Genomic DNA, 25,732 nt, shown 5'->3' on the forward strand with positions numbered 1-25,732 from the left:
TCAGTGCTTTCCTTATTTGTCCAGAATGCACAGGCTGTCTGGCTTCATAGACAGAGAACATATAAATGGGACTGGCATGGGACAAAACACTTTCTTTTCCAACAATACTAGCTGTAAAAACATTCTTATTTAAACCAAAAAAATGCTTTCAATTTACAGAGGCTTTTATGCCTTTTTTTTTCAAGAAGCAGCAATGCTGCACGCTTTACTCAGTGCCTTCGTGAAACTGGATGTCTGGCTAAAGCTCTTGGCCAAGCTGTACCCAATTAAACTTTTCGTTCTGACAAGATGTTTAGAAAATATGCCCCACTGCTTAGAAATGTGCACAAATGCAGGTGAAAGAACCGAAGCAGATCTAGCATATGACTGAAAGCGCAGTTCTTCACGGCAATTGTGAGGTTTTTGAAAGTTACTGGCATACAAATTCTATGCCACCCAGAAGCCACTGTGCACAATATGCACGTGCTTTATCTGGCCTCACAAAATAGCCATTTCCCCTCATGAAGCCGGCAAAAGAGCCTCAAAACTGACAAACAGCCTGACCCTCATTAAATTCTAGATCATGCATTCAGGTGAGAGTGAAGATTCAAAATTGAGGCCACTCTAGCATGAATTATGCAAATATTCATTTTACTGGCTGCTGTGATACATACAGGCCTTGGATGTGTGGCACAGCACTCACGAAGACAACAACAATCATTACTGGATGTTTCCCAATGTGTCCTTCTAACTCGGACTGCTACATCCATCAGTACGCTACAGAGCCCGGGCCAACCTTTTGCAATCAGAACCACCGTAGTTTATTATTTTGGCTTTTGAAGGTGGTTTGAATGCCCTTCAACAGGAAAAAAAAAGTATTAAATTATTAACATACTAAGCGAGGCAGTGATCCTGCTAGTGCGAACAAATGTATTTTTTTTCAGATTAAACTGACATTGGCCTGACTTTATTGGTGATCTTAAAGGCAGCAGTGTCTGATTTTAATTCTGTATTGAGAGATTTTGCAACTCGTTGAGATGCAGCCCAGCAGCAAAATCTTCTAATAGAACAGGCCGAATTCACTATTTCAAAAAGAAGGTAGCCCACGTTTGCACTTTCTTTGATTGCATTATTTTCTGCGTACTTGTCTCAAACATAGGGCACTAAGAAAGAAGTAGAAATTTGAAAGTAACACTCCACATGGCATTCACTGCTGGCGTCAGCAACGTGTTTTTACGTGCACGATGGGCCTACCGATGCCTATCACTAGACTCGGGATTCCATTTCTGTACATTTCATGCCCATAGAGGTGGAAGACAGACAAGAAAGGTATCTAGCCACCGCCAGTCTGGAACTCTGCCTTCACACATTTTCAAGCGGGGACAAGTGAAAACATGCTGTCTGGCTGCCACTAGTTTTATAAACTCACACCACAGGAGGATTTTGAGAAGACTGCAGCTAAAGCAGGTGTTCATAAAATTATAAATTATAACCTACAGCAAATTGAGCTGCCTGTCCCTTTAATCACCTGCAGATTTTGAGGGTATTTCGGGTAGTCAGTAACTCACGGATATGCAATCTCAATCTCTCTGTTCCGCTGAGACGGTGCCTGAGTTGTTAGTAGGAACTGGTCGAGCTGGAGTAGTGACAGCGCAGTAGGGACCATAGAAAAATGTAATCTTGCCCAGACTTTGGAATGTGTTAGCCACTAGTGCGACCCTCCGTGTTTAAAAATCTCTGGTCCTGTTCCCAACACTTTCATTCCTGCCAAAGGCATATCACATATCAGCCACACTTCATGAGCATGGCCAGGTGTTCTAGATTCATAACTAAGGTTTCCAGGTGCCCGGCGAAAGATCAATGAACTAAAAAATGCTTAGTTCACCATTAGAATTGTCTCTGAGAACTACTGATGTTTAAGAAACTCCCATTTAAAAAATGCAACAAAACAAAAACACAATGTGGGGATAGATCCTTCACATCTCTCTTCAAAATTGTCCTGGAAACCTACTTTTGCTACTCAATAAGGAAAGGTATGTTTTTAAATGCACTACTTGGCTCTTTTTTCAGATTTTCCCCTCTTCAAATAACGGCGTCCCGAAAAACAAGAATAACATGCAAAATGTAAAGTTTTTCAACTACGAGGGTGAGGTTTGTATGTTCTCCCACCTATTACTTTGTAAGACATTTAGGCTTGACGGAGGTCCAGGAAGGGGTTCTAACCGCTTTTCCTGCCAATCCTGCCCATGCCTGCTATTGGGTGTAGATTTTCTTTGTTACATACTCCCATGGGTCCATAATTTTGATGTAAGACAATATTCTGATAATGATGTTCTGGTACCCTGCCTTTCTCGCTCAGCTTTTGCGTGTATTCTTGTTCTTCCAAACCCATATCTAAGACAGTCTCATCCATCTTTTGCACTTCAACACTTTCACCCAAACTCACTACCTTCAATTTGGCCGTTTATTCTACACAAAGGTATCACACTTAAATGACACATTCGTCCATCACTCAACTTGACAAGAATTGCACAACACTTTCACTGCCTGCAGTGGATGACTATACTTTGCTTCTACTTTCTTCAGCCACCTTTACCCTCATCCGTTGTCCATTTTTTCATATTTCCATCTTTCAATTTCTTTCTCCCATAAAAACATACCTTTGGCATCGTTAGCATTATTTACCTCGCTTGTACTCCATCTAGTTGCACTCTCATAGCGCAGCACCATTCATCCAGGTTTCCTCCTACTTTCTCTCAAAAATGAAGGGAGGCAGGAAATATGCTTAGATGTTTGAGGACAGGATAAATTACTATTGGATCTCCGGTACTAGAATATTTGGAGAGATTATTTTTAGGTGCCTTGCCGTTGAGCCGACAAGCAGTGTGGCTGAAAATGCAGACATGGCAGTGCACTTGCATGCAATGCGATTGCTTTTCAGTAGAGGTTGTAGGCCAGGGAAAGGTGTTTGCATGTTCAGTAGAGGTTGTAGGCCAGGGAAAGATGTGTATCTTCAACTTACTGAACACTGGCATGCTCTAAATGGTGGGTGGATGCAGATGGGGCCAGTATGTCATATTTTGGTACAAGAGGAGAAGGCGGTAGTTCAGAGACCTAACTACAGCACTAGCAGCCAGAAGGCTTCTATAAAATGAAGGCCCGCCCTTGCCACTGACACACAGCGCAACCTTGAAGCAGTCTCCTTTACCTTCCTGTACTTCAGTTTCCCAACAATTAGGTAACAGCAGATAATGTAAGCTCTTTTCTGGTTACAAGCGCAATATTATTTCTTGGTAGAGCACTTCCAGGACATGATAAACGCTCGCACTTGCACAAGGGTTCAGTGTTGTCTTTTTCTGAAAGGCACTGTTTGTCCCGGAAAGGAAGGACACCCACCGACTCTGATCCCTGGACGGAAAGCGCCTCTAAGCTCTCTTTAGTTATGATATGAAGGAACATAATGAAATAATTAAATACATTATTATTATTTTTAATCTTTTTTTGTCCCCATAAATTGTCGCCATTGAACTCTGTTCAGGTGATTCAATAAATTATTATGCCCTATTCAGAAAGGTACATTCTATCATAAACGTTACGTTCACAAAGGGATTTCAGTCATTTGTAAACCCACTTATTTACTAGTGAGAACTCCTCTGCCATAATTGTGGGAGAATCTGCACATGTACATCCCACACAACTGGCGAAAAGAGGGTGTTCCAAGGCACGGTTTGCTTGGGAAGCATGGGAATGTCCACAAACATCTATGTTCCCAAACTCTTCTCTGCCACTTCCCACCCTGGAAATGGACAGAGATTTACTTGAATCAAGGCTGTTCCCTATAGCTAAGTCTACACATCTACAATAGAAGTCCACCTGAAGAGTTGATTACCTTGACATTCCCACTTGTAAGCATGGAAACCTGTACCTAGCACAGCTTTTCAAGTCTATTATTGTGAATAATTGTGAATAGCATAAACAGTAACTCTGCACCCACATATAAATCTATGGCTGTAGATTTACACCGTTTATGTAATCAAGACCCCTTATGCTTTTATATGATCCAGCGCTTCTCTTGGTTAGTGTGTGAAACACAGGAAGGACGGGGACCATACCAGTGTGACCGTATGACTCATGTCACCGAGGCCTCCGTGTTAGGACAGGTTTCATAAGGCCAAATGTTGGCTGTGCATCACAGACGGTGTATTTGTGAAGTGCACTTTCACCCCAAGGGGTTTCACGCCACTAAATAACCATGTTTACTGCTTCACAACGGTACTGTACAGGCTGGGAAGCATCTGAATGCCCTCAGCTTCTTTGCTGGTCCAATACTGGACAAAGCTGACACGAACTTGGAACAGTCTTTTTTCCTGGAACTAATCATAACAAACGGTCATAAATACTGAGACAAAATCATATGGACTGATTACCATAAATACCTTCATAATGTAATTTTTGTTACGAGTTATTCCTCTACTTCATCCTAATTGCACACAGGACCGGGTGCAGAATCACTGCATGTAGTTTTGTACACAGTGTTGGTTCCGCACAACAACTGCATGCAGCTAGAGTGGCAACACACATGTGGTTTTTTATTTTCAGAGCATTAAATGAAAGAGACAGCACTGATGATGCAACCTGGGAAGCAGTGAGCGGACGGGCATGGTACCAGAAAGAGCAGCCAGTTAGAAAGATAGAGGCATCTTCAAAGAAGGCTAGGAGACGAGGTAAGGAACACACTGAGGAGAGACTAAGGCAAGAACACTGTGACATTAAGAGCACTAAGGGTAGGGAGCGGTCCCATGCTCTCCTGTGGAAATACACTCGAATTAGCACATTTTCCCATCTGTCTCATTTGTGAGGCCAGGTAGTTAAGGCTTTTGAGATCTGTATGCACCTCTGTCTCCTGCGGCACCCTCCTATCACTGACACACGGGGAATTCATTCTGCTGTAGATTTATACCTAAGCCTATTTTGAACAATGTTGGCAACCATCTCAAATCCTTAAATTCAGACATCCCATTGTGTGTAATGGGAAGATCCCACTTCTAGTGTATGCAGACAATGTGAGTATTCTAGTCCTAACAGAGAAGGCAATGTGTCAACTGATCAGAGGACTTACAAACTACTGTGAGACAAAATATTTGAGCATTAGCATCCCCAAGTCCAAAGTTATGATTATGCACCAGTCAAATGCCTTTTGAAGAACTTTCAGATTAACAGCCAAGAATTAGAAAGAGAAAATCATTTTGACTATTTGGAAGTGTGATTTGATCATCGTCTGTCATGCGTCAAGCAAAGAGATAAAGGTGTCCTAAAACTACAACAGGTTACAGGAGTTGCGCTGAAATGCAAAGCTAGGTCAGGAGGACAAGTCCAGTCGGACAAGTAATCAGCACTATCTTACAAATCTACAGTATCAACTGCTGTATATGGTGTAGAATCATGTGGCCACTGAAACACCAAGGTGGCTCTGAGCATTGAAAATATTTTTTTAAGATCCTTACTGTGTTTGGATCGAGGCACCCCACTGTCCCCACTTCGGTTGGAGCTTGTCTTAAATTAAATTTCTGATGAAAAAGCAGTTTGTGCCATACTGTACTGACTAAGGACATATACAAACGCTCATGCTGAAGCCTAGAGTAAGGCGTTGGAAGAGGTGGTTTTCTTCCCGGGAGCTTGTAAATTGCCTTGGTTTCTGCATGGTAAAACGTTTTTAATGCAGATGGGTCTGGAGAAACTTTGTAAAGACTTCACATCAGCACATCTGTAGATACATTTAAAAAAAACTGTATTGGGACCTAAAATATAAACGAATATTAGCACTCATCAATCCCAGACATCAACCTATCTGTCCTAAAAAAAACCACAGATAGGTTGTAAAAATTATCTGCATATTATTCAGGCAGAAATCGGGCACAAAACCATGCAAAACTTCATCTCAGCACTCTAAATACATGGGAATACTTATCTAAATGCCACACAACCGAATACCAGACTGGCTTTGCGACTGGGGCACAGGCAGCAAAGATACTTTAATACACTTCCAGATTTTCTGCCTTATATCCCTTCCTGTTTGCAACAGATGGCTGCTGCCCCTTTTTAGGTCTTTTAATACTGCCAGGTAAAAAAATCCCTGAGCCTTGTACTATAGAACTGACCTTCAAATGATCTATCGAGCACTTGCTTCATACATTTAGGGAGCTTGGAGATGAATAGCCCTGCGGCTATAACATGCGGTAGTTTAACTTTATCTGGCTGGCATAATTTCTGTTTTTACCGCTTTATCTTATTTTGGCATAGACTTTAAACAGGCTATTCGGATTTTAAGGTATTTTCTATAGAGTGATTTGGGCTTTTATATACTGTTATATATGTTATAAATGCGTTTTCTTAAGCTATACCCAATAAAGGTTGTTGCTGCCGGAGTACAATCTAGGCTAGACGTAAGTGCGCCACATGTCGTCAGTGTACAAACAACTGCAGAGCAGACGGTGAGCCTGGATTAGAAAGCTCCCACCCTGCGCAACTCAAAAGAAAAATACTGAAGGTAAACAGGCGGAATGTCTCCGGACGTCTGAGGTGTACTTGGTGAGTTAGGTAAAAAAAAAACTCAAATAAACAGGACGGGCCGACATGGTACAATCCGCGCTGAGAGTGACTTCTCCCTGGCTCTTCGCCAGAGTGCGGCCTTCAGCTCTTTCTAGGCAGCCCGGTGGCCTCACCCAGCAGCCCCATCTCTGGCGTTTGCACATGACCTACATTGGGTCCTGTGCCCCCGCCAGACACCCCCGCCATGAGTTTCTGCCTTAGCTTATTATGCTACAGAATATCTGGAAAGACTGCGCAAGACCGATATCGACCAGCAGATATTATAAACAGGCCCTTGTTGCGTCTCCATGGCCACCAACCTTTTAATTCTGCTTCCTGCCATTCCCAAAACGCCAACAGGCCAAATAACTGAAGGATGCAGCGCTACAGAAAAGGCCAGTGACATAGCATCACATAGGAAAGCGCATTCAACTTGGCCTTTTAGAACTCGTTGTTGTAAAAAGGTTTAAGCTTACCACCTCGCGATGACTAGGCTGTAAAGCAAAGACTTGTTCGAGCTTGCAGCAAGGTTGTATCTCACAAGATCGACGTCAGTTTCAGGAAAAGGGATGAAATACAGCGCATGATGACGTACCGATTCCTGAGAGTGCCGAGCATTTTGCAAATGGTCGTAGAGTTTCCTAACAGGAAATACTTGCCATGCTGCCGCAACCCACTCGACCTGCTTTTGAATACGTATTCTTAATTGTACGCGGACTGCCTCGTTCTAACAAAGATTCCTCGGGTAAATATGTCTTCCGCCTCTGCTCCTCTTGCCCCTATTATTAGTGCCAGAACTTGAAAAGCATGCCATTTAATAGCCAGTCACCGTAGGCAGGCTGCTGGCAGAAGAAAACAATAAAACAAAAACTTTGAACCAGGCACATAATAGTGGACAATTTTGAAAATTATAGGTTTTGTGATAATGCAGATAACACCCGTGGAGTCAAAAGCAGTGATCTCCAATATTATGGGAAAAGGCAAAACTAGCTGCCTGCAGCGCGAAAGCTATTAGTAGAGGCTTTCATGTTTACCATGACGAACCAGACGCGCCCATGTAGTCACTCTCAATGTCAACATCATTGCCCCCCCCTCTACTTGCAGCTTAGTAGAGGGGGCCAGGCTACGTGTACGCAGGTAGTTACACTGAAAGTTACCACTCGCATGTCTATCTCGAAAAGAGGTCCTGTAAGGACTGGTGTCCCACAAAAGAACTGCACAGCGCAACCCATCTTCCCCATAAAGGAAAGGGATGTCAGCATGGAAAAGTCAATGCTCGAGGAACCAAAGATTTTCTTTGGAGACTGTTGCAGGTGCTGCCAAATGTCACGGTTGCCCGGTAAACAGGCTGCCTCTTCTTGATTTAGCCTCAGGCTTTTCTTCCACATCCTACACTTCTTGTCTCTTTGTCTCACACCTGCAAGTTCTTTTTCATCTATGCTTTCTATATTTGTTGCTGTCTTCCTAACTTTAGCTTTCTCCTTTATCTTCCTTTTCAGCCTTTCTCGCTCTTGCTGAAAGTCTGGTGATGAAAAATAAGTCACAGTCCCCAAAACACGAGAGCTGATATCCCCCACCTGCTATCACCAGCACATATTAGGTGCTGCCTTTAGTGTGTATTAAAGCAGACCACGGCTCTAGGCCCTGCACACTCCTCTTCTGAAGCAGCCATGTGTACCTTCTTCTATAGAGACCTTGTTTCTGCTTCAATGATGGTTATCGTTGAGCGCTATCAACTACTGGAGGACAGGAACATTTCTACTACTAAATGCATCAAGTGGTAGATGCATGAGTTGAAGACTATGTTGAATACGGGTTTGCCGCTGACAAGAAGCTAAAGGCCTAGACCAGAGTAGTAAAGAAGACGAGGAGAGGACTAAGGACCTCCTGAGAACATTAAACAAAGGGAGGAGAGGGGTTTTGCTTGGAGGAAGTGGTCAACTGCCAGTGGAGAGCTCACACATGTAGAAACAAAAATGGAAGCTGTTACAATTATGGAGACCCTAACAAAGATTTAAGAGTGAGCAGGTGGATGACTGGAATCAGGAACAATGCAAACACAGATGATGAGGAAGGCACACTGGGAAAGTGATGGTTTATAAGGTAGATACTGTCCCCGCACGCAAATGAAACTTGCAGGACCGTGACAGGGGTGGCACAGCAGTGAAGTTCCGTGGATGGCTGAAATAGTAAGAAACTTGGAGGAGGGGCAGGAATATGTATCAAATGAAGTAGAAGCATTTCAGACATATATAATGATCATCATAACAGGTATAATTAAATACAACAGGACCAGATCTGAGGACAATTCGTACATACTGGGTAGAGTGAAGAATTAAGGTGATGTAATAAAGACCACAGTTAGGAGGGGGGAGAAAGACGGGGGAGGGGTTGTTTATGGGACTGTAGGAATAGAAATAAAAGAAAGACCTGTGTTCCAAACCGATGTTCATGATCGACAGAGGTGACTGTGCCTTCGTGGCTTTGTTTGTGGTATATAGAGAGAACAGGGACCCAATGGAACCCATTTTGTGGCCAGGCTACGCTAGAGACTTAAAGATAAAAAAAAGCGGCTTTACAAGACAATGACAGGAAGATGGTAGGCTCAAAGTAATGGCACTTGAGGACACCAGCAGGGCACTACAAGGGGTGTGGTGGCACCATGGAAAACTGTGAAATCACTGGCGGGAGGTGGGGCCACATAATTGAGCACATTAGCCTAGCTGGACAGTAGTCATGTTTGCGATTTTCACATATTTCAGAATATCAGGTCATGAAGGGCTATTGGGCAGTACCGACATTTCTGACCTCGTCTGTAAGAGTCAAACATAATTGTGAGTGTTTTAGCTTAACAATTATGAGATAGGCTGGACCAAGACACATATTATTTCCCAGGCCAGTCTATACTATTTACATAGTTTATTAGTGAATCAGTTCAAAAAGGTAGTACGATTAAATGCTCTTTCCATCAATGTCCAGGAAGTGACATCACACATTTCTGAGCCGGATGGCTGCCGACTATATTTTTAAGACAATCTATATTGAAACCAGAGTCGGCTCCATGCTAATGAACTGTGGAACAGGCAGTAAAACTCACAGAAACTAAGGGCCTGATTACAACTTTGGAGGAGGTGTTAATCCGTCCCAAAAGTGACAGTAAAGTGACGGATATACCACCAGCCGTATTACGAGTCCATTATACCCTATGGAACTCGTAATACGACTGGTGGTATATCCGTCACATTTGGGACGGAATAACACCTCCTCCAAAGTTGTAATCAGGCCCTAAATGTTGAAAAGACCAGCAATGCGACTGCTTAAAACCAGAAGGGATGAGAGCGCTCTACAGGGGATACACAAAAACACCACTGAGGCAGTAACTGCTCATCATAACTACCCTAAAAAATGAAGCACCATGGGAGTTTGTAGTAACTGGCATTGCCACTGTCCTGTCAAAGGAGGATCTAATAAAGCAGGGGACACTACAATAACATGAATTCTGAGGCCAAATGACAAAGACAGTCCGTCGGGTTGTGACTTAAATAATAAGAAAGGCAGAGACGAAGAGTACACTAAGGTCGAATGTATAGCAGCTATCCACGTGCGTCCTCTGCAATAGGTCCGGTTTCACGTGAACTCGAGGCACACGCTCTTAACATACACACCCCAAAAAACCACACGGAGAGAAACCGCCTTGAAAGTTTTCCTCAACCTTTATTTAGCCCGGTTACTCATCCGTCACCCTAACAACCTCGCCCAACCTTGCCAGGTTGCCACAGATATCTAGCACTAATGAGAAATATATTCCAGGCACGCACATGTAAAGACCGGGACGAAGACTGATGTCAGGTGAGGTCCGTGTCTGCAGGATGGCACAGCACCTGCCCTCAGAATGCCTCAGTGAGCCGGGGTTTGTTGCTGATGGAGATGGGGATCTGACGTCAAGGGTTTGGAGTGCCAGCACAGCCTTCCACCCCGAGGAAGCCGGCAAATATCAACTTGGTTACTAGCGATGTTTGTTAAGTACATCGTCTCGAAAAGGCAAACATGCGGTATGCAACTATATGTAAACCAAGTTATTAATTCCTTAGTGCTCTTGTTTTTTTTTACCACAATTAGAAAAACGTGAAGCGATCCCAACACTGCCAATCACAAGACAAAGCAGCCAGCAACGTACTTCCCGGCGGCACAGAAGGATGTAGACGAAACTAGACCGGCCTCGGATTACACACACACACCGCCTCCCACGTGTGCAATCCTGAGAGCACAGAACGCAAAGCAACGCATCTCCAGCTTCGGTGACACTTCTAGGCGTCACGCAACAAACACACGATTTTTCCTCCCGTAAATGTGCGTCTGCTCTGGGGATGTGGTGAAATCAGTTCTTAAGCAACAATGATGAAATGTTGAAGCCATCCTCCCCCAACACCTCGTGGCTCTTTTGAAAGGCTGGTTAGTTCATCTTTATGACAATGGTGGCACAATTCTGCCCAGGCCTCACCATCTGGGGCTGTTCAATATTCCGGTGAGCCCCCTTTGTCTGTTGCACAGCATCCGCCCTCCCCCACACTGAATCCCCTCCTCCGGTTGTAGCGACACGCAGTTACCATTGGTGTGTGCCAGTATAAGTTTGTGAAAGGGTGTGTGATCCTGTACGAGTCTGTTGTTTGTACATCTGTACAGCCAAGTGTGTGGTTTGTGGGCACATCTGCAAGTGTGTGTGTGCATTAACTTCCCTCTGCGTGCGTTTGTGTCACAGCGTAGCTCTGTGCGTGTTGTGTGTCTATGTATACATATCAGTACTTCTGCGAGTATGCATAGGTACAAGGCAGATTTGCAGATTTGAAGAGCGCACCATCACGCGGGAGGGTATCCTGGCGCTGAGCTGGTGTAAGTCTAGCCAGACCTAGCCGATAGAGGTGGAGAGGCGTATGAAGGAAGGCACGTCTGTAAGTTTGTGCTAGTATACTGTAAATAGGTTTGTGTGCATTCATCTGCATGTGTGCCCTAGTTAGTGCATATACGTACACGTATTTATGCATGTTCATACGTGTCAATACAAATTCTCAATCTTCAGTTGTAGACTCTGAAATGGTGGAATGTTATAGTTTGTAATTTAACTTACACATAAAGACGTCACCTATGTGAATGAATTACTGCATTTGTCAATTAAGGTATAAGAGTAGGCTTGGAGGCATTTATAGGTGAGCCACGTTGCTCTAGCAGGTGACGTAGAGAAGTTTCAATGTTTGTGAACCTTGATATACACTTTGCATAGAGTTTTATAGAAACTTCCTGTTGTCACAGGCAGGGGAGATGTTTCAGGTTGGGAGGAGGAATACACCATGTTCAGTGTGGGAATAAGGGAAGGGCGATCGCCCACGTTTACGGTTGCAGACTTTGCACCTGCTGAAAATTACTCAACCATAAATCATACTCATGTATGTACTCCAGGAAATCTACGACTTCTTTGTGAATCTCTAAAAAGTTGGATAATTACCAGATATCATATTCTGGACTTTTCCAAATGGCTCTTTGTGAATCACATCTCCAGATGTTTGATGAGTCGTGGGACAAAAGAAGTGTGGGCCTAAGAAAGCAAACCTATGTATTACTTACGTTGATCCCACTATGAAACCACCTTGTAAGACATCTACAGCTGTAACCTTAGAGGGGCCGACTTTGCGCTTTGTAGATCCTCAGTGGATTTTGAGATCTGTTGTAGAATGCCAATGGAAATGATTTCATAAGAACCCCACTTTCAAAAAAGCAACATTCTAAGTTTGCTGGCAAGATCATGGAATTATCAGCTTGCACAACCAGCCTCCTTCTCAAGTGCAGATCATTCTGACATGCACAACGGGGCCCTCACCCTTTTCTCCCTGGCTAAGCAACTGTGGTTGGCATGGCCATTCGAAGATGGACAGTGCTGCACAGAGAAAGAAGAAGCTCACTGAGAACGGGCCATACTGTAACACCTCGGTTTTTGCAACACTTGCTGATGGTGCAGAATTACGGACAGGTGAAATAAAGTATGCTTGTGCCTTTTGATTACATGGTTAATACTACCAGCCAAGAAAAGGGGAGCATACCAAGTGCAAAATATCCGTGTTTATTCTTTGGTTAGATTCCTGTCTGGGTCTCCAGGTAGACCTCAGATTGTTTCTACATCCTCTCAGTTCTTGCAACAATTCTACTGATTCACATGATGATAAAGTATTTTCTGCAAGATCACACATTTAAGCCAAATAGGAGACAGCGAGGAACAGAAAATCGATTACACAGTCACCACAGCACATCTTAAAAACACTTCTGCTTTTCAGCAGCTATGAGGGATTAAAGCGCAGCACTGCGCGATCACAAAAACCAAACACAACCACGCAATGGCGTCACTCTTCATCAGACTGTTAAGAGATAAATGTTCTCCCTCCCAAGACAATTGCCATTGGCTTGTGTGAAGTAACACACCATGGAAACACCCAGCCTTGCGGGCTTCATTTATACCTCCAAGCCTGTGGCCAGACTTACTAACAGTGTAAGAGCTGCTGTTCTTCAGCTGATGCAAACCTACTCACAAAGTGTCTCAGAAACCTGAAACCCTAGCAACACCTTATGAGGAGAGTCACACAAGAGGTGTGCCTTAAGCAGGACATCTCCGTGTTTTGCTGGACAAAAGTGCAGCCCTGATCGGTTACTGATGGTTCAAACAGTAGTTATGCTTAATCTTTCATCCAGAACTAATCATTATACACAAGAAATCCTGAACAACAAAGATAACAAGTGGTCATGAGAAATATACATTAGTTAGTTCTTACCGGTTCTTTTCTAACTCGTTGTGCGTAGACCTTTAAATAGAAAAAGAAAAAGTGGTTACTCATTTTTTCAGCAATAAATTCATCTATTACTAAACATGTCTGGCTTCATGTACTTAATAGGAATTCATTCAACACCCCCCTCCCCCTATTTTCAATATAGGATATTACAGAGCAAATTCTTCCTGATTGCCGAAAGGATTATCCTATGAAACCCATCTGGACACGTCAGTAAGGAATGGCATCATTAAACACGATTAAAAGCTGCTGTTCAGCGTTGCACCAACATGTTTCAGTTTCAGCTTGTAGGCCATATGAAAGCACAGTTAAAGTGTTGGAGTAGGCTCCCGAATCTTTGTTTGATCTACTGAGAGAACAGGGACCTGCACCTCAAGGCTGAAGGCCACAAGCTAGGCAATTTTCACAGGTTTCTACCAAGACACCTCTATTTTCTCTCCAAACAAAGGATGCTTCACAAAGTGCTGCTCAGTCTTTTCATAGAAGACAACAAGGCTTCAGCATCCTCTATTCACCCTGTTTCTAAAATGTTGTAAATCTAATTATTTTCATGCATAAGTTTTCAGGGTAAATGACTTCCTACAAAGGCATATGTCTCTCCCTCACTTTCCTTCTTAACCAATGAGGCCCCCTGCCTCCCCTAGAGCCCCCCCTTCCTAAATAAAACGCCCCTCCCCGTCCTGTTCTTTTTTGTCTCCCAGGAGGCTTGCCTTTCTTTCTCCTTCACAGCAGGGCCTGCGGGTCTTTGTGGCTGGATCCCTGCGGGGCGTGGCGCTCCAAGCGGCGGTCTCCCGGCTTGGTGGCGTTCTCCATCAGCAGTGCGGCTGGTGTTAGGCTGTGGTTGGTAGACACAACGGTGCAGTCAGGCAGTCCTGCTGTGGCTGAGCTTCCAGGTCGACGCCTTAGCTTGGCAGGATGCGTTTTCAGAGCATTTTTCCCTGGTGTCAAGGTAGGAACAGGTTTGAGGCTGTTTTTCTTTCCACTTTGGGTAGGGAATGGGGGACTTTGATTGGTTCCTGCTGCAACTCTGCTGGCATTTCCCCACTGGTTTGGAGTGGAGATTGTTTCCCTTATTTAATATTCCCTCCTGGGTTTGGGCATTTGTATTGAAACATAGAGGGGAAGAGGGCTAGCAAGCGAAAACATGCTGTTGACTACTTCTTCCTCGGAGGAGGAGGTTTCACTCCCTCAGAAGAGGACTCAGGATGCTCAGAGTTCAGGAGGGGGGTGCACCTCTCATGTCTAGGGAAGAGGTGCAAGAGATGATTTAGGTGTCAGTGACAAGGGCTCTTCAGGCTTATCCAGCAAAGCCTGGGAGGAAATCCAAGCGTAAGACTTTGGTGGCGGACAAAGGTTCTTCTGCCTCGGATTTGGAGGCTCCATCTACTTATTCTGGTGGGAAGCATGTTTCCCGTGAGGAGATGTGGGACATTCTGGCACATGTGAGAGAGAACCTGGGCCTTCCTTCTTCCCAATCATCAGAGATGCGGTCTGCTTTGTTTCCCTAATATTTTATGCCTTCTAGATTTGCAATGCCCTTCCAGGGTCCAGTTAAGGATGTGGGACTGCAGTAATGGAAGGATGTGGAAGATTCAGGTCCCTGGGTTTCTGCAACAAATTTATTTATTGGAGGAGGAGGATGTCCTTTCCTCATTCTGTTCATCTGGATTCGATCTAAGATGGCCATCAATCCAGAGGACTGTACTCCTGATGCCACAGATAGGAAGGTGGACTCTGATCTTAAGAAAGCATTTGTGACTGAGAAGTTGGCTTTGAGGGCAAGTCTTTTCTCAGCCTATTTGGCACAATCCGTGGTGCAGGATTTTGATAAGTTTGCTGCGGCCATTCAGGAGAGTCTGAGTGCTCTGACTTATTGGCAGTGGTGGCATAGCAGGCAAGGTGACAAGCTGACGTTTCCTCGGATATTATAGGCATGTCTATTATGTCTACTGGGGCATTGATTGCGGGCAGATGTTCTCTGTGGTTGAGACAGCAGAAAGCAGACCTGATGAAGATCATGACGGAGGGTCAAGCACTCTATGGGGAACAGTTGCCAGCCAGGCATGATCTCCAAGGCATTTAAGGAGAGGAAGCATAGCATGTCTTGCCATATGAACGGGGTTCTTCTGCTTGTAAAGGGTGGAATAAGGCTTATAAATCCTTCCCCTAAGCATGAGTCCCAGACAGTTTCCTTTCAGAGTTGGAGGTTTCAGCCCCGGGTCTTTCCTAAACACACTGTTCCTGCTCAAAAGGGGGCCTCAAAGAAGGGCTCCTGACAATCACTGTTCGCGGGGGGGCATTAGCAGTTGGAAGCAGCTATGCCATTTTCTGTCCATTTGGCAGCAGGATGTGTCGGACCAATGGGCGCTGAACATTGTGGTAAACGGCTACACAACAGAGTTCGAGCAAGTTCCTCCAGATACTGGTGTCCTGCCCACTGTCCCGGTGGGGCATTAGCAGTTGGAGGCAGGCTCTGCCAATTTTCTGTCCATTTGGCAGCAGGATGTGTCGGACCAATGGGTGCTGAACATTGTGGTAAATGGCTACACAACAGAGTTCGATCATGTTCCTCCAAATACTGGTGTCCTGCCCACTGTCCCGGTGGGGCATTAGCAGTTGGAAGCAGGCTATGCCATTTTCTGTCCATTTGGCAGCAGGATGTGTCGGACCAATGGGCGCTGAACATTGTGACAAATGGCTACACAATCGATCATGTTCCTCCAGATACTGGTGTCCTGCCTACTTCAGTTCCTGTTGCAGGAATAAAAAGGTCAGCCCTGCTAGTTTGGGTCTGGGAGTTGTTGGGGAAAGGGGCCATCCGTAGGGTTCCTGTGGCAGAGCAGGGAAAAGAGGCCTGTTCCATCTTGTTTCTGGTTCAGAAAGTGACTGGGGGTTTTCGCCCTGACCTGGATCACAAGTGGGTCAATTATTGGATCAAAGCTGTTCATTTGCGAATGTTAACTGTTCAAGCAATTATTCCACTGATTTGTCCAGGAGATTTTTTGGCATCCATGGATCTGTAAAAAAAAATGCCTACCTGCATACCACTGTTGCAGTGCCCTCTCAATCATTTCTGTGGTTTGTGATAGAGGGTGAATATTTTCAGTTCCGTGTACTTTCCTTTGGGCTCAAGTCCTCAGCCTGGGTGTTCACAAAAGGTCTGGCACCTCTGATGGCTATTCTTCATGCAGAGGGGGTATTCGTGCATCCTTATTTGGTTGGCGAGTCCCAATTGGTGGTTCATGTGACAAGAGTTTTGCAGGTCCTCCAAGAGCACAGGTTTTTCATAAACTGGGTAAAGCCAGCTTTGGATCTGCCCCAGCACATGGTGTTAATTGGGGCACATTTTATGACTCTCAGAGGGTTGGTGACACTGTCCAAGAGAAGGTTGGTCTGCCTACAGGATCAGGTTCTGTTGTTATTGGCTCAGGCTGCTCCCTGGGTTCTAGAGCGGTTACTGGTGCTGGGCTGCTTGGCGTTGGCTGTGTTCCTGGTCCCTTGGGCCAGATTTCATCTGCACAGTCTGGTCAACTGTATTCTCTCCCATTGGTCTCCTGGGACTCTCAGTCTTCAGGAGCGTATCCCGATAGCAGCTCCTGTCTGCAGGGAACTGTTGTAGTGGCTGGAGAAGGAGCATCTGGTCAAGGGGATTCCCCTGTCTCCTCCAGCTCTGGTGAGTGTTACAACGGATCCCAGTCTCTCCGGGTGAGGGGCTTAATTGGGGTCAGAGCAGGTTCAGGGATTTGGTTTCTTCAGGAGTCTTGGAGGGCCACGAATATGAAGGAGTTGAAAACGGTCCTTCTGGCACGGGTGCATTTTCAGGGGCTCGTGAGGGGGAAGGCGGTGCTGGTACAAACAGACAATGGGGGAACAGAGGTGTTTCTGTGTATTTTCTGGACGCTTTATTAAAAATTGGGTGTCGCAACTCAGTTATCCACTTCTGTTGTTACTTTCTATGTCTCATTGGTTAAGAAGGAAGGTGAGGGAGAGAAGGGAGATAATGGCATTACTCCTAGTCCTGCTCCCTCGCCTTCCTTCCAGTTCCCTCCCGCCCTCCCGGTTTTGAAGAAATGAGTTTATGGTTGGCTTGTTTACGTACGGGACAGGGGGCGAATAGGGTGTTTTATTAAGAAAGGGAGGAGTCTAGGGGAGGCAAAGGGCCTCATTGGTTGAAAAGGAAGGCAAGGGAGGACTAGAAGTAATGCCATTATTGGCAAGTAATAGGCACAAGATGAGCTGGTAGGCCCCTCACAAAAGGACCAACCACGAAGAGACAACACACAGAAAAGTTGAACAGAACACATTACCCACAACACCTTTCATTAACCTAACACAGACCAAGTATGCCATAAAAAACTGGTTATTATGAGCCTCACAGATGCACTAACCACCATGAAAAAATATGAATGCCCAGCAGAACACATTAGGTGGACCACCTCACATTCATCCAAACCACATAGATATGAGACGTAATTGGTTATAACCGTGCTAAAACCAGCCTATCTATAGATGATTTGCCACACACTAAGACCAAATAGAGCACATTTAAAACAACTTCTAATAAACCTTCAAAGTGGCCTTGATCTGCACTATTATCATTTATGGTGCCCAGCGGCACTCACCACTAAGAGATGCCACAAACACACATCTTGCATCAATGATCATGTCTTGTGATTAACAAAATGAAAAAGCAACTGACAAAGCCCTAAGCTCGCAACCCTTCAACCCCAAAGGCATTGACCCAGAGCACAAAGAATAAGACATTGCCACCTAAATGAGAATATGATCACAAGACAATACTGGTTACCCATCATCAAAGGCTGAATGAGACACCAGACTGTAAACCTAAAGCCATTTAGAAAGTCACAGGATAACTAAAAGCGCTACGAAGCTCAAATAAACTCAGAATGGGCACTCTTCAAAGACAAATAGTGCAACTGATGAATTTACAGACTATCAGCATTTATGATGTCACTGAACCACAAATAACTGCTCCTTTACACACCTGCTGACTTGTGGTCCAAAGACAGACATGATTCCACAGGCATCATTTGTAAGGACTTGGAGGTGGTGAAAGGTCTAAGGCAAAGACAGCACTGAGCAAGATAAGTGGCAGGTGCCATGCAGCTAGAAGGCACTTGCCATGACCAAAAGAATCACCCAGCAGGCTCTGGGGGATGTTGTGGTGTTTACTGCACAGTGCAAAGTCTAATGGCCAGGGTCAGAACCAAAGGTCAAGCCCAGTGTTCTATGGACAGAGATATCAGCACATGTCTTGGTTAATGTCCAGTCAGTGCTCTGAGTCTACTGGGCATAGAGAACGGGGTAGTCCAGTGGCCTCTGTGAGCAAGAGTATTAAGCGGAAGGCCACGTAAATATATGCACATTAGGAACAAATGAATACAGGAAAGAAAGAAGTCTCGGTGGCGAACATTACTTTGTTGTATCTGATGAAACCCACTACCACTACTTCTTGGCCAACCACTAACCATCACCTGGTAGACAGTGGTGTTAAATATCAGTGTATTTTGTTGTCACTGTCTGCGTAAAGAGGAAAGAACAACTTTTTTTTTTACTGGTCGCTCCTTCCAGGTGTTTTAGAGGGGGCGCCTCCTCTTCACGATGTCTGCTCCATGGTTGTGGACGCGAATGCTGCTCTGCTCAAGTGGCTTACAGGTAGAGAATGTAAAGAGCGAGCAGGGGCCAGATCTGATGCTATCCATTTCCACCAAGCGAAGGAGCTAAATCATTCAAAATGGTGACCTTTGGGGACGATTAGGGTTTTCCAGGTTTTTTAAAAACCATAATGGAGGAGACCGAGGGAGTTGATTCTATATTTTGTGGTCCAAAAGGGAGAATCATCTCCATTCTTCCATGGTGAGACTTATCCAAAGATAGCCACAAAACGAGGGTTTGTACTTTTGAATATCAGGTACAAGAATATAATGGACAAAATATCAAGAGACATAATATCGAAAGTGAGTGTGCAGAGGGATTACACATTTACTATTGTAATGGCTTTAAAGTAAATAGGCGTGGAGTTAGGTATAGAAAATCTATACATAATTACCTCTTTAAGTTTTGTCTGTGATAGTTTTGCTTATCAATATCCTGCACTCAATATTCACATCAAAACCAAGGGCTCTTAAAAATCACTACATTTAGTGTCCGAATTCATTCAGCATGCAGTGCCCACAGAAATAAAATAAAAATACATGAACACCCTTCTTATCTCTTACTACTTTACCGAAACACAAAGTAAAGGTCTGTTTGGTGTACCTTTGGTAACTATTTCCCCCCTTTTCTCCCAGTCACAAAAATACACACAACCATTTATTGAGTCTATATTGGTGATGTTCGGGTTCCAATGTGTTCACTTCTGCATGTAATCCGCCTGACGCGCTTGTTAGCCTTGAGTGCCAAACTGGATACACCACTGACCGCGTGAAGCCCACGGGTACAAAATAAGTCACATTCCTGCGTTCTGAGCCAATGAGAATGCCCGTAGCTGAAAGGACGCGGTCGGGCTCACTGCTGGGAAACAAAATTAAAACAGCAGGTGATTTTTTAACAGGGTACCGTTTATTTCCTATATTCTCTCCTGCACACAAAATAAATCCCCCAGGTCATGACATGTTTGTCAAGTCAAGACACTGATGCTTCAACGTGCCAGCCAGACTTGCAGCAGCAGGCGTTCCAAGATCAAATAGAGGCCAGGCACCAAGCATCTTCTGCCACAATGTGCCGAGTTAGACCCTGGTATTATGTTCTGCCAACATTAGATTAAACTTGTTTCCGGCTCAGACTGCCGGGACAGCCACGACAGGTGAAATTTTGGTACACAGTCCACAGGAAAAATATAGTTGTGAAGGTTGTATACCTGCGTAATTAAGATGAGAAAAGGTTTTGGCTGTGGATGGAGTTTGAGTGAGAAATACAGCAACTATAAAGCTACTGCAGTGGTGCACTTATCTCTCAGGCATCAATGGTGCACTTATCTCTCGGGCATCACTGGTGCACTTATCTCTCGGGCATCACTGGGGCACGTATCTCTCGGGCATCACTGGTGCACGTATCTCTCGGGCATCACTGGTGCACGTATCTCTCGGGCATCACTGGTGCATTTATCTCTCAGGCATCACTGGTGCACTTATCTCTCAGGCATTCACTGGTGCACTTATCTCTCAGGCATTCACTGGTGCACTTATCTCTCAGGCATTCACTGGTGCACTTATCTCTCAGGCATTCACTGGTGCACTTATCTCTCAGGCATTCACTGGTGCACTTATCTCTCAGGCATTCACTGGTGCACTTATCTCTCAGGCATCACTGGTGCACTTATCTCTCAGGCATCACTGGTGCACTTATCTCTCAGGCATCACTGGTGCACTTATCTCTCAGGCATCACTGGTGCAATTATCTCTCAGGCATCAGTGGTGCACGTATCTCTCGGGCATCAGTGGTGCACGTATCTCTCGGGCATCAGTGGTGCACGTATCTCTCGGGCATCAGTGGTGCACTTATCTCTCAGGCATCACTGGTACACATATCTCTCGGGCATCACTAGTGCACTTATCTCTCAGGCATCACTGGTACACATATCTCTCGGGCATCACTAGTGCACTTATCTCTCGGGCATCACTGGTGCACTTATCTCTCGGGCATCACTGGTGCACTTATCTCTCGGGCATCACTGGTGCACTTATCTCTCGGGCATCACTGGTGCACTTATCTCTCGGGCATCACTGGTGCACTTATCTCTCGGGCATCAGTGATGCACTTATCTCTCGGGCATCAGTGATGCACTTATCTAACAGGCATCAGTGGTGCACTTATCTAACAGGATTCAGTGGTGCACTTATCTAACAGGCATCAGTGGTGCACTTATCTAACAGGCATCAGTGGTGCACTTATCTAACAGGCATCAGTGGTGCACTTATCTCACAGGCATCAATGGTGCACTTATCTCACAGGCATTAATGGTGCACCTATCTCACAGGCATCAGTAGTGCAATTATCTCTCAGGCATCACTGTGCAATTATCTCTCAGGCATCACTGGTGCACTTATCTATCAGGCATCAGTGGTGCACTTATCTAACAGGCATCAGTGGTGCACTTATCTCTCAGGCATCAGTGGTGCACTTAACTCTCAGGCACCAGTGGTGCACTTATCTCTCAGGCACCAGTGGTGCGCTTATCTCACAGGCGTCAGTGGTGCGCTTATCTCACAGGCGTCAGAGGTGCACGTATCTCTCAGGCATTAGTGGTGCACTTATCTCTCAGGCATCAGTGGTGCACTTATCTCTCAGGCATCAGTGGTGCACTTATCTCTCAGGCATCAGTGGTGCACTTATCTCTCAGGCATCAGTGGTGTACTTATCTCTCAGGCATCAGTGGTGCACTTATCTCTCAGACATCAGTGGTGCACTTATCTCTCAGGCATCAGTGGTGCACTTATCTCTCAGGCATCAGTGGTGCACATATATCTCAGGCGTCAGTGGTGCACTTATCTCTCAGGCGTCAGTGGTGCACTTATCACTCAGGTGTCATTGGTGCACTTATCACTCAGGTGTCATTGGTGCCCTTATCTCTCAGGCGTCAGCGGTGCACTTATCTCTCAGGCGTCAGCGGTGCACTTATCTCTCAGGCGTCAGCGGTGCACTTATCTCTCAGGCGTCATTGGTGCACTTATCTCACAGGCATCAGTGGTGCACTTATCTCTCAGGCATCAGTGGTGCACTTATCTCACAGGCATCAGTGGTGCACTTATCACTTAAACAGTAGTGCCCCAATTACTGCTCTGGGAGATGTGGGCACTTCTCTGATAGCAGTGGTGAAGCTATCTCTCAAACAGCGTTTGCCCAGTTACTCCTCAGGCAGCAGTGATGCAGTAACCCTCAAACAGTAGTGCTCCAATCATCTCTTCTTCAGTGGTGGAGCATTTACTTCTCAGAGTGCCACGGTTTTGTTCGCTCAGACACACTGGCACAATTACCTTAGAGACACCAGTGGGCCTCTCTCCCTCAGAAAACAGCAGTGCAGTTTCCTCTCTCATTGTTGCCTGAGAGGGACACACTCAACACCGGGTGGATGGTTTATCGTCAGTATCACCCAGGCAGTGTGCATCTGAGTCCCACCGAGTTATGTTTCCCTACTGCTGCAAGATCTTTTTTTCTGTATGGATTTCACTTTCTGCAGGGATTGTGTTACTTTGGGGTTTTTTATGCACTGGCCGTTGGTTTATTTATGTTTACATTACTTACATTGTTTGGATATCCCGCTCGGAAAGTTTTTTTCCAACTAAAAAGTTATCATGTTTTAAGCAGGTAACCAAACAAGGCATCCAACTTTATAACAATTACCCGCCCACTGCATAAATGAGCATCTGCACAGACTAGGAAGTATCTGCCATAGACCTTTAAAGGATAAGAGGCTGGGTGAGCCTCCTTCGAAGCAGAAGTGGATGCCCACACGCACACCAATCTATGTGTAATAACTACTAAGAAGGGATATGAGCTCACATCACTGCAAGAGCAAGGGAGGAGAAGTCTAGCAGGCAATGTGAATCTGAACATAAAGGCAATTTCACAACCACTTTTATTTTCAAACTAACACTTTACAGTGAGGCAGGAGCGGAAGCATGTCCTCATCATTTTCGTCAGAACTTGTTAAAAACGTGGGCACCTCAGTGTAACTATTGTCTTACAGTGGACTGAACTGAGCATCGTTTTATCATACGCCGTATCTTTCAAATGAACGATAATAATAAAATCTAGTTCCAATGCTTTCCCGCCCATTTGAGAACTATGACTATCTATCTATACATAAATATGTATATATATATATATATATGTATATACATATATATATATATATATATATATATATATAAAATATAATCATAAATACATATAATGGTTGTTTACTTAGTTATTTTTGAACGGTTGAAAAATGAAGATGCTTCCCTCCTTTTATGTGCTTAAAATTGTACCCATTTCATCGGGTACTTTCATAGAGTTGACAATTATATTGAATACTTCAATAAAAAAAATACCTACAGCATTGTCTGGCTCTGCAGACTCCTCTGCTGTGCCCAAAAGCCTGTCTGGGTTAACATAAGTGATGCCAAATGTATTAAAAACACTCTGTATGGCATAAAAAATGTGTTCCTACAAAGGAAAGATTGTGCGAGCCATTGATGAACGCTAAAAATACCCTGGAACAATCGCGTGCGCCTCTCTTAAGAATCGTGTGCCGATTGTACAGCGTCATTACATATGCCTGCTTTTACTGCGTTCCAGCGGGAACCTTTGTTGATAAAACAGCTTTGTTACGTACACGTCCTAATTTATTCCAAATGGCTTCCTTCCAATGGGTTGTTGCCGTAAACAGAATTAGTAAAACCCCTCTGAAAGAGAACGCTTTTATTCTGAAGGAAGGCCGGCGACAGAAAATGGAGCCGACACGTCTCACCTCGAAGAAGGAAGACTTGGATGCTGAGAACCCCGATAAGCTTCGGCTTGAGTGAGCAGTGCAAGGGGAAGCAGATGAGGAGGGGAAGAAATACAAATAAAAAAGAGCTTGTTTGAGAGAGAGAGAGCAGGGCGAACAGTGCCTACAATGTGCTATCAGGCTGCCAGAGCAGCGTCTTGGCACTAGTCCAGGCAGATGCAGGTAGAGTGGGTGCAGCGGCCAACTGGACAGCTTAAGTGATACACCACGAGGAAACACGAATCCGTAAAAACACGTGTATGGCTGCTGCTTGAGACGGGCAGCTCAACCCACTGGGTTTTCTAAAACTGACACCTACAGTGGTGAGGCCAGAGCCGGCCAAAATCGGCCACATGTTGTCAAAATAATGAGAGAGTTCAACGCCAAATGGCATGGACAGCTAAATTGTAGGTGCCAAATTTAGGGGTCACCTGTAATTAGAAATCACCCATTGGTATTTGTTCAATTAATTGTCCGGTACCCACTTCGAAAGAAGGGGGATGTTAAGAAGAAACCGCCCCTTACTTGAAAATTCCCTAATTATGTAACATCATTGATACATTAAAGTTCAGAATCTTGAATTTCACACTGCACCTTTTTTACTAGCCTATCTGTATCTCAAAAAGTTTAACTATTTGTGAGAATGGCTTAGTTTCCAAAGCAAACGCCTTTTGAAACGCCATATCCTCTAATTCAATGCAGCCGAACCATATGCCTTTGGGAAAAGATAACTTCCTAAATTAAACAAATAGTGCTTACTGTCGCTTATTTTCTTGTTCTTCCAACAATTACTCAAAGACTAACCTATGATGTCTCAACTCCTCCATGTCAAGAGGACACCGTGTAGCAGCCTAGGCTTTCCTTCTACAATTCATTGTCACCAGATGCAATAGCCCAGTTGTAGAAAATAAAGACTGAGTCCCACAATAACTGGCTAGTTAATGCAGGGTGATCTCTATGGGTCATTTTTTGTACACTCAGTGGTCACATAGATGTGCACAAAAAAGCATTTCCATTTCTAAAGTCCACACTATGATTTACACACCTAGGTATGTGGAAAAATAGCAGGTATTTCCCTATTTAAATTTCACAGTTAAGGCCGACAAAGGAGTGCAAAATGCATCCACCATCCACAAGCTCAGAAAGTTTTATGCACAATTTGCATGGCCACTGCTACCCAGGAAACTCGTGTAATGTTACTCCCAAGAAAGGATGCAGTAACTGCAGATACAAGGCATGAATGGAAGGAGAACCATCTTCAAGTATTGTAGGGATTTCTGTGGCGAGGTTTATTCACAGGGAAAAATACTTGTGGATTCAACCATGTTTATTTGAGTGGACTGTCTGACAAGGCAGCTACCTTTTAAAGGACAGAAGCGCAGGGGTAGTAAGTGAGACTTTTGTCAATCATGTAAAAGTTGGAAATCTGTACACATGTAGGACAAACCTTATCACAGTAGATTTCTGACTTTTTTAGAGAGAAAAATGAGTAAGGTGCATTGCGCTTCTTGCACAGATATGGTAGACAATTCGGGAAGTCGTGTGGTCATGTTCGCTCTTGCAGCACCAGAAGCCACCATATACCACAAACGACAAAACTGGCACACCAGATATTACTTTCCAGCTATTACAGGTGAATAGCTCATCCAATGCAACCATACTTTTATTTTTCATCTTGAACACATATCCAAAAATGCAGAGTCACAAATTATCACCAAAATTAAATTATTGGTCATTGAATTTCTGGACACATGGCTTGTAAGAGTAAATGCCAAAATCGTTTTGCCACTGACACCAGTATCTTTACTTGTGTTGCTCGAACTAAAACTTCGGAAGTGCAGTT

At 44.5% G+C, this 25,732-nt stretch overlaps 1 protein-coding gene across 2 annotated transcripts in view; it reads right to left on the reverse strand.

Annotated features, from left to right (window-relative positions):
* MXI1 (MAX interactor 1, dimerization protein) overlaps positions 1-25,732 on the reverse strand; it is a 125,630-nt gene that overhangs the window by 61,648 nt on the left and 38,250 nt on the right. For both annotated transcript variants that reach the window (XM_069239412.1, XM_069239413.1), the window contains exon 3: positions 13,383-13,412. In XM_069239412.1, coding sequence (XP_069095513.1) covers positions 13,383-13,412 — 30 coding nt within the window. The remainder of the gene's footprint in view (positions 1-13,382; positions 13,413-25,732) is intronic.

Source organism: Pleurodeles waltl, chromosome 6, assembly GCF_031143425.1.
Source record: "Pleurodeles waltl isolate 20211129_DDA chromosome 6, aPleWal1.hap1.20221129, whole genome shotgun sequence".
NCBI lineage: Eukaryota > Metazoa > Chordata > Amphibia > Caudata > Salamandridae > Pleurodeles > Pleurodeles waltl.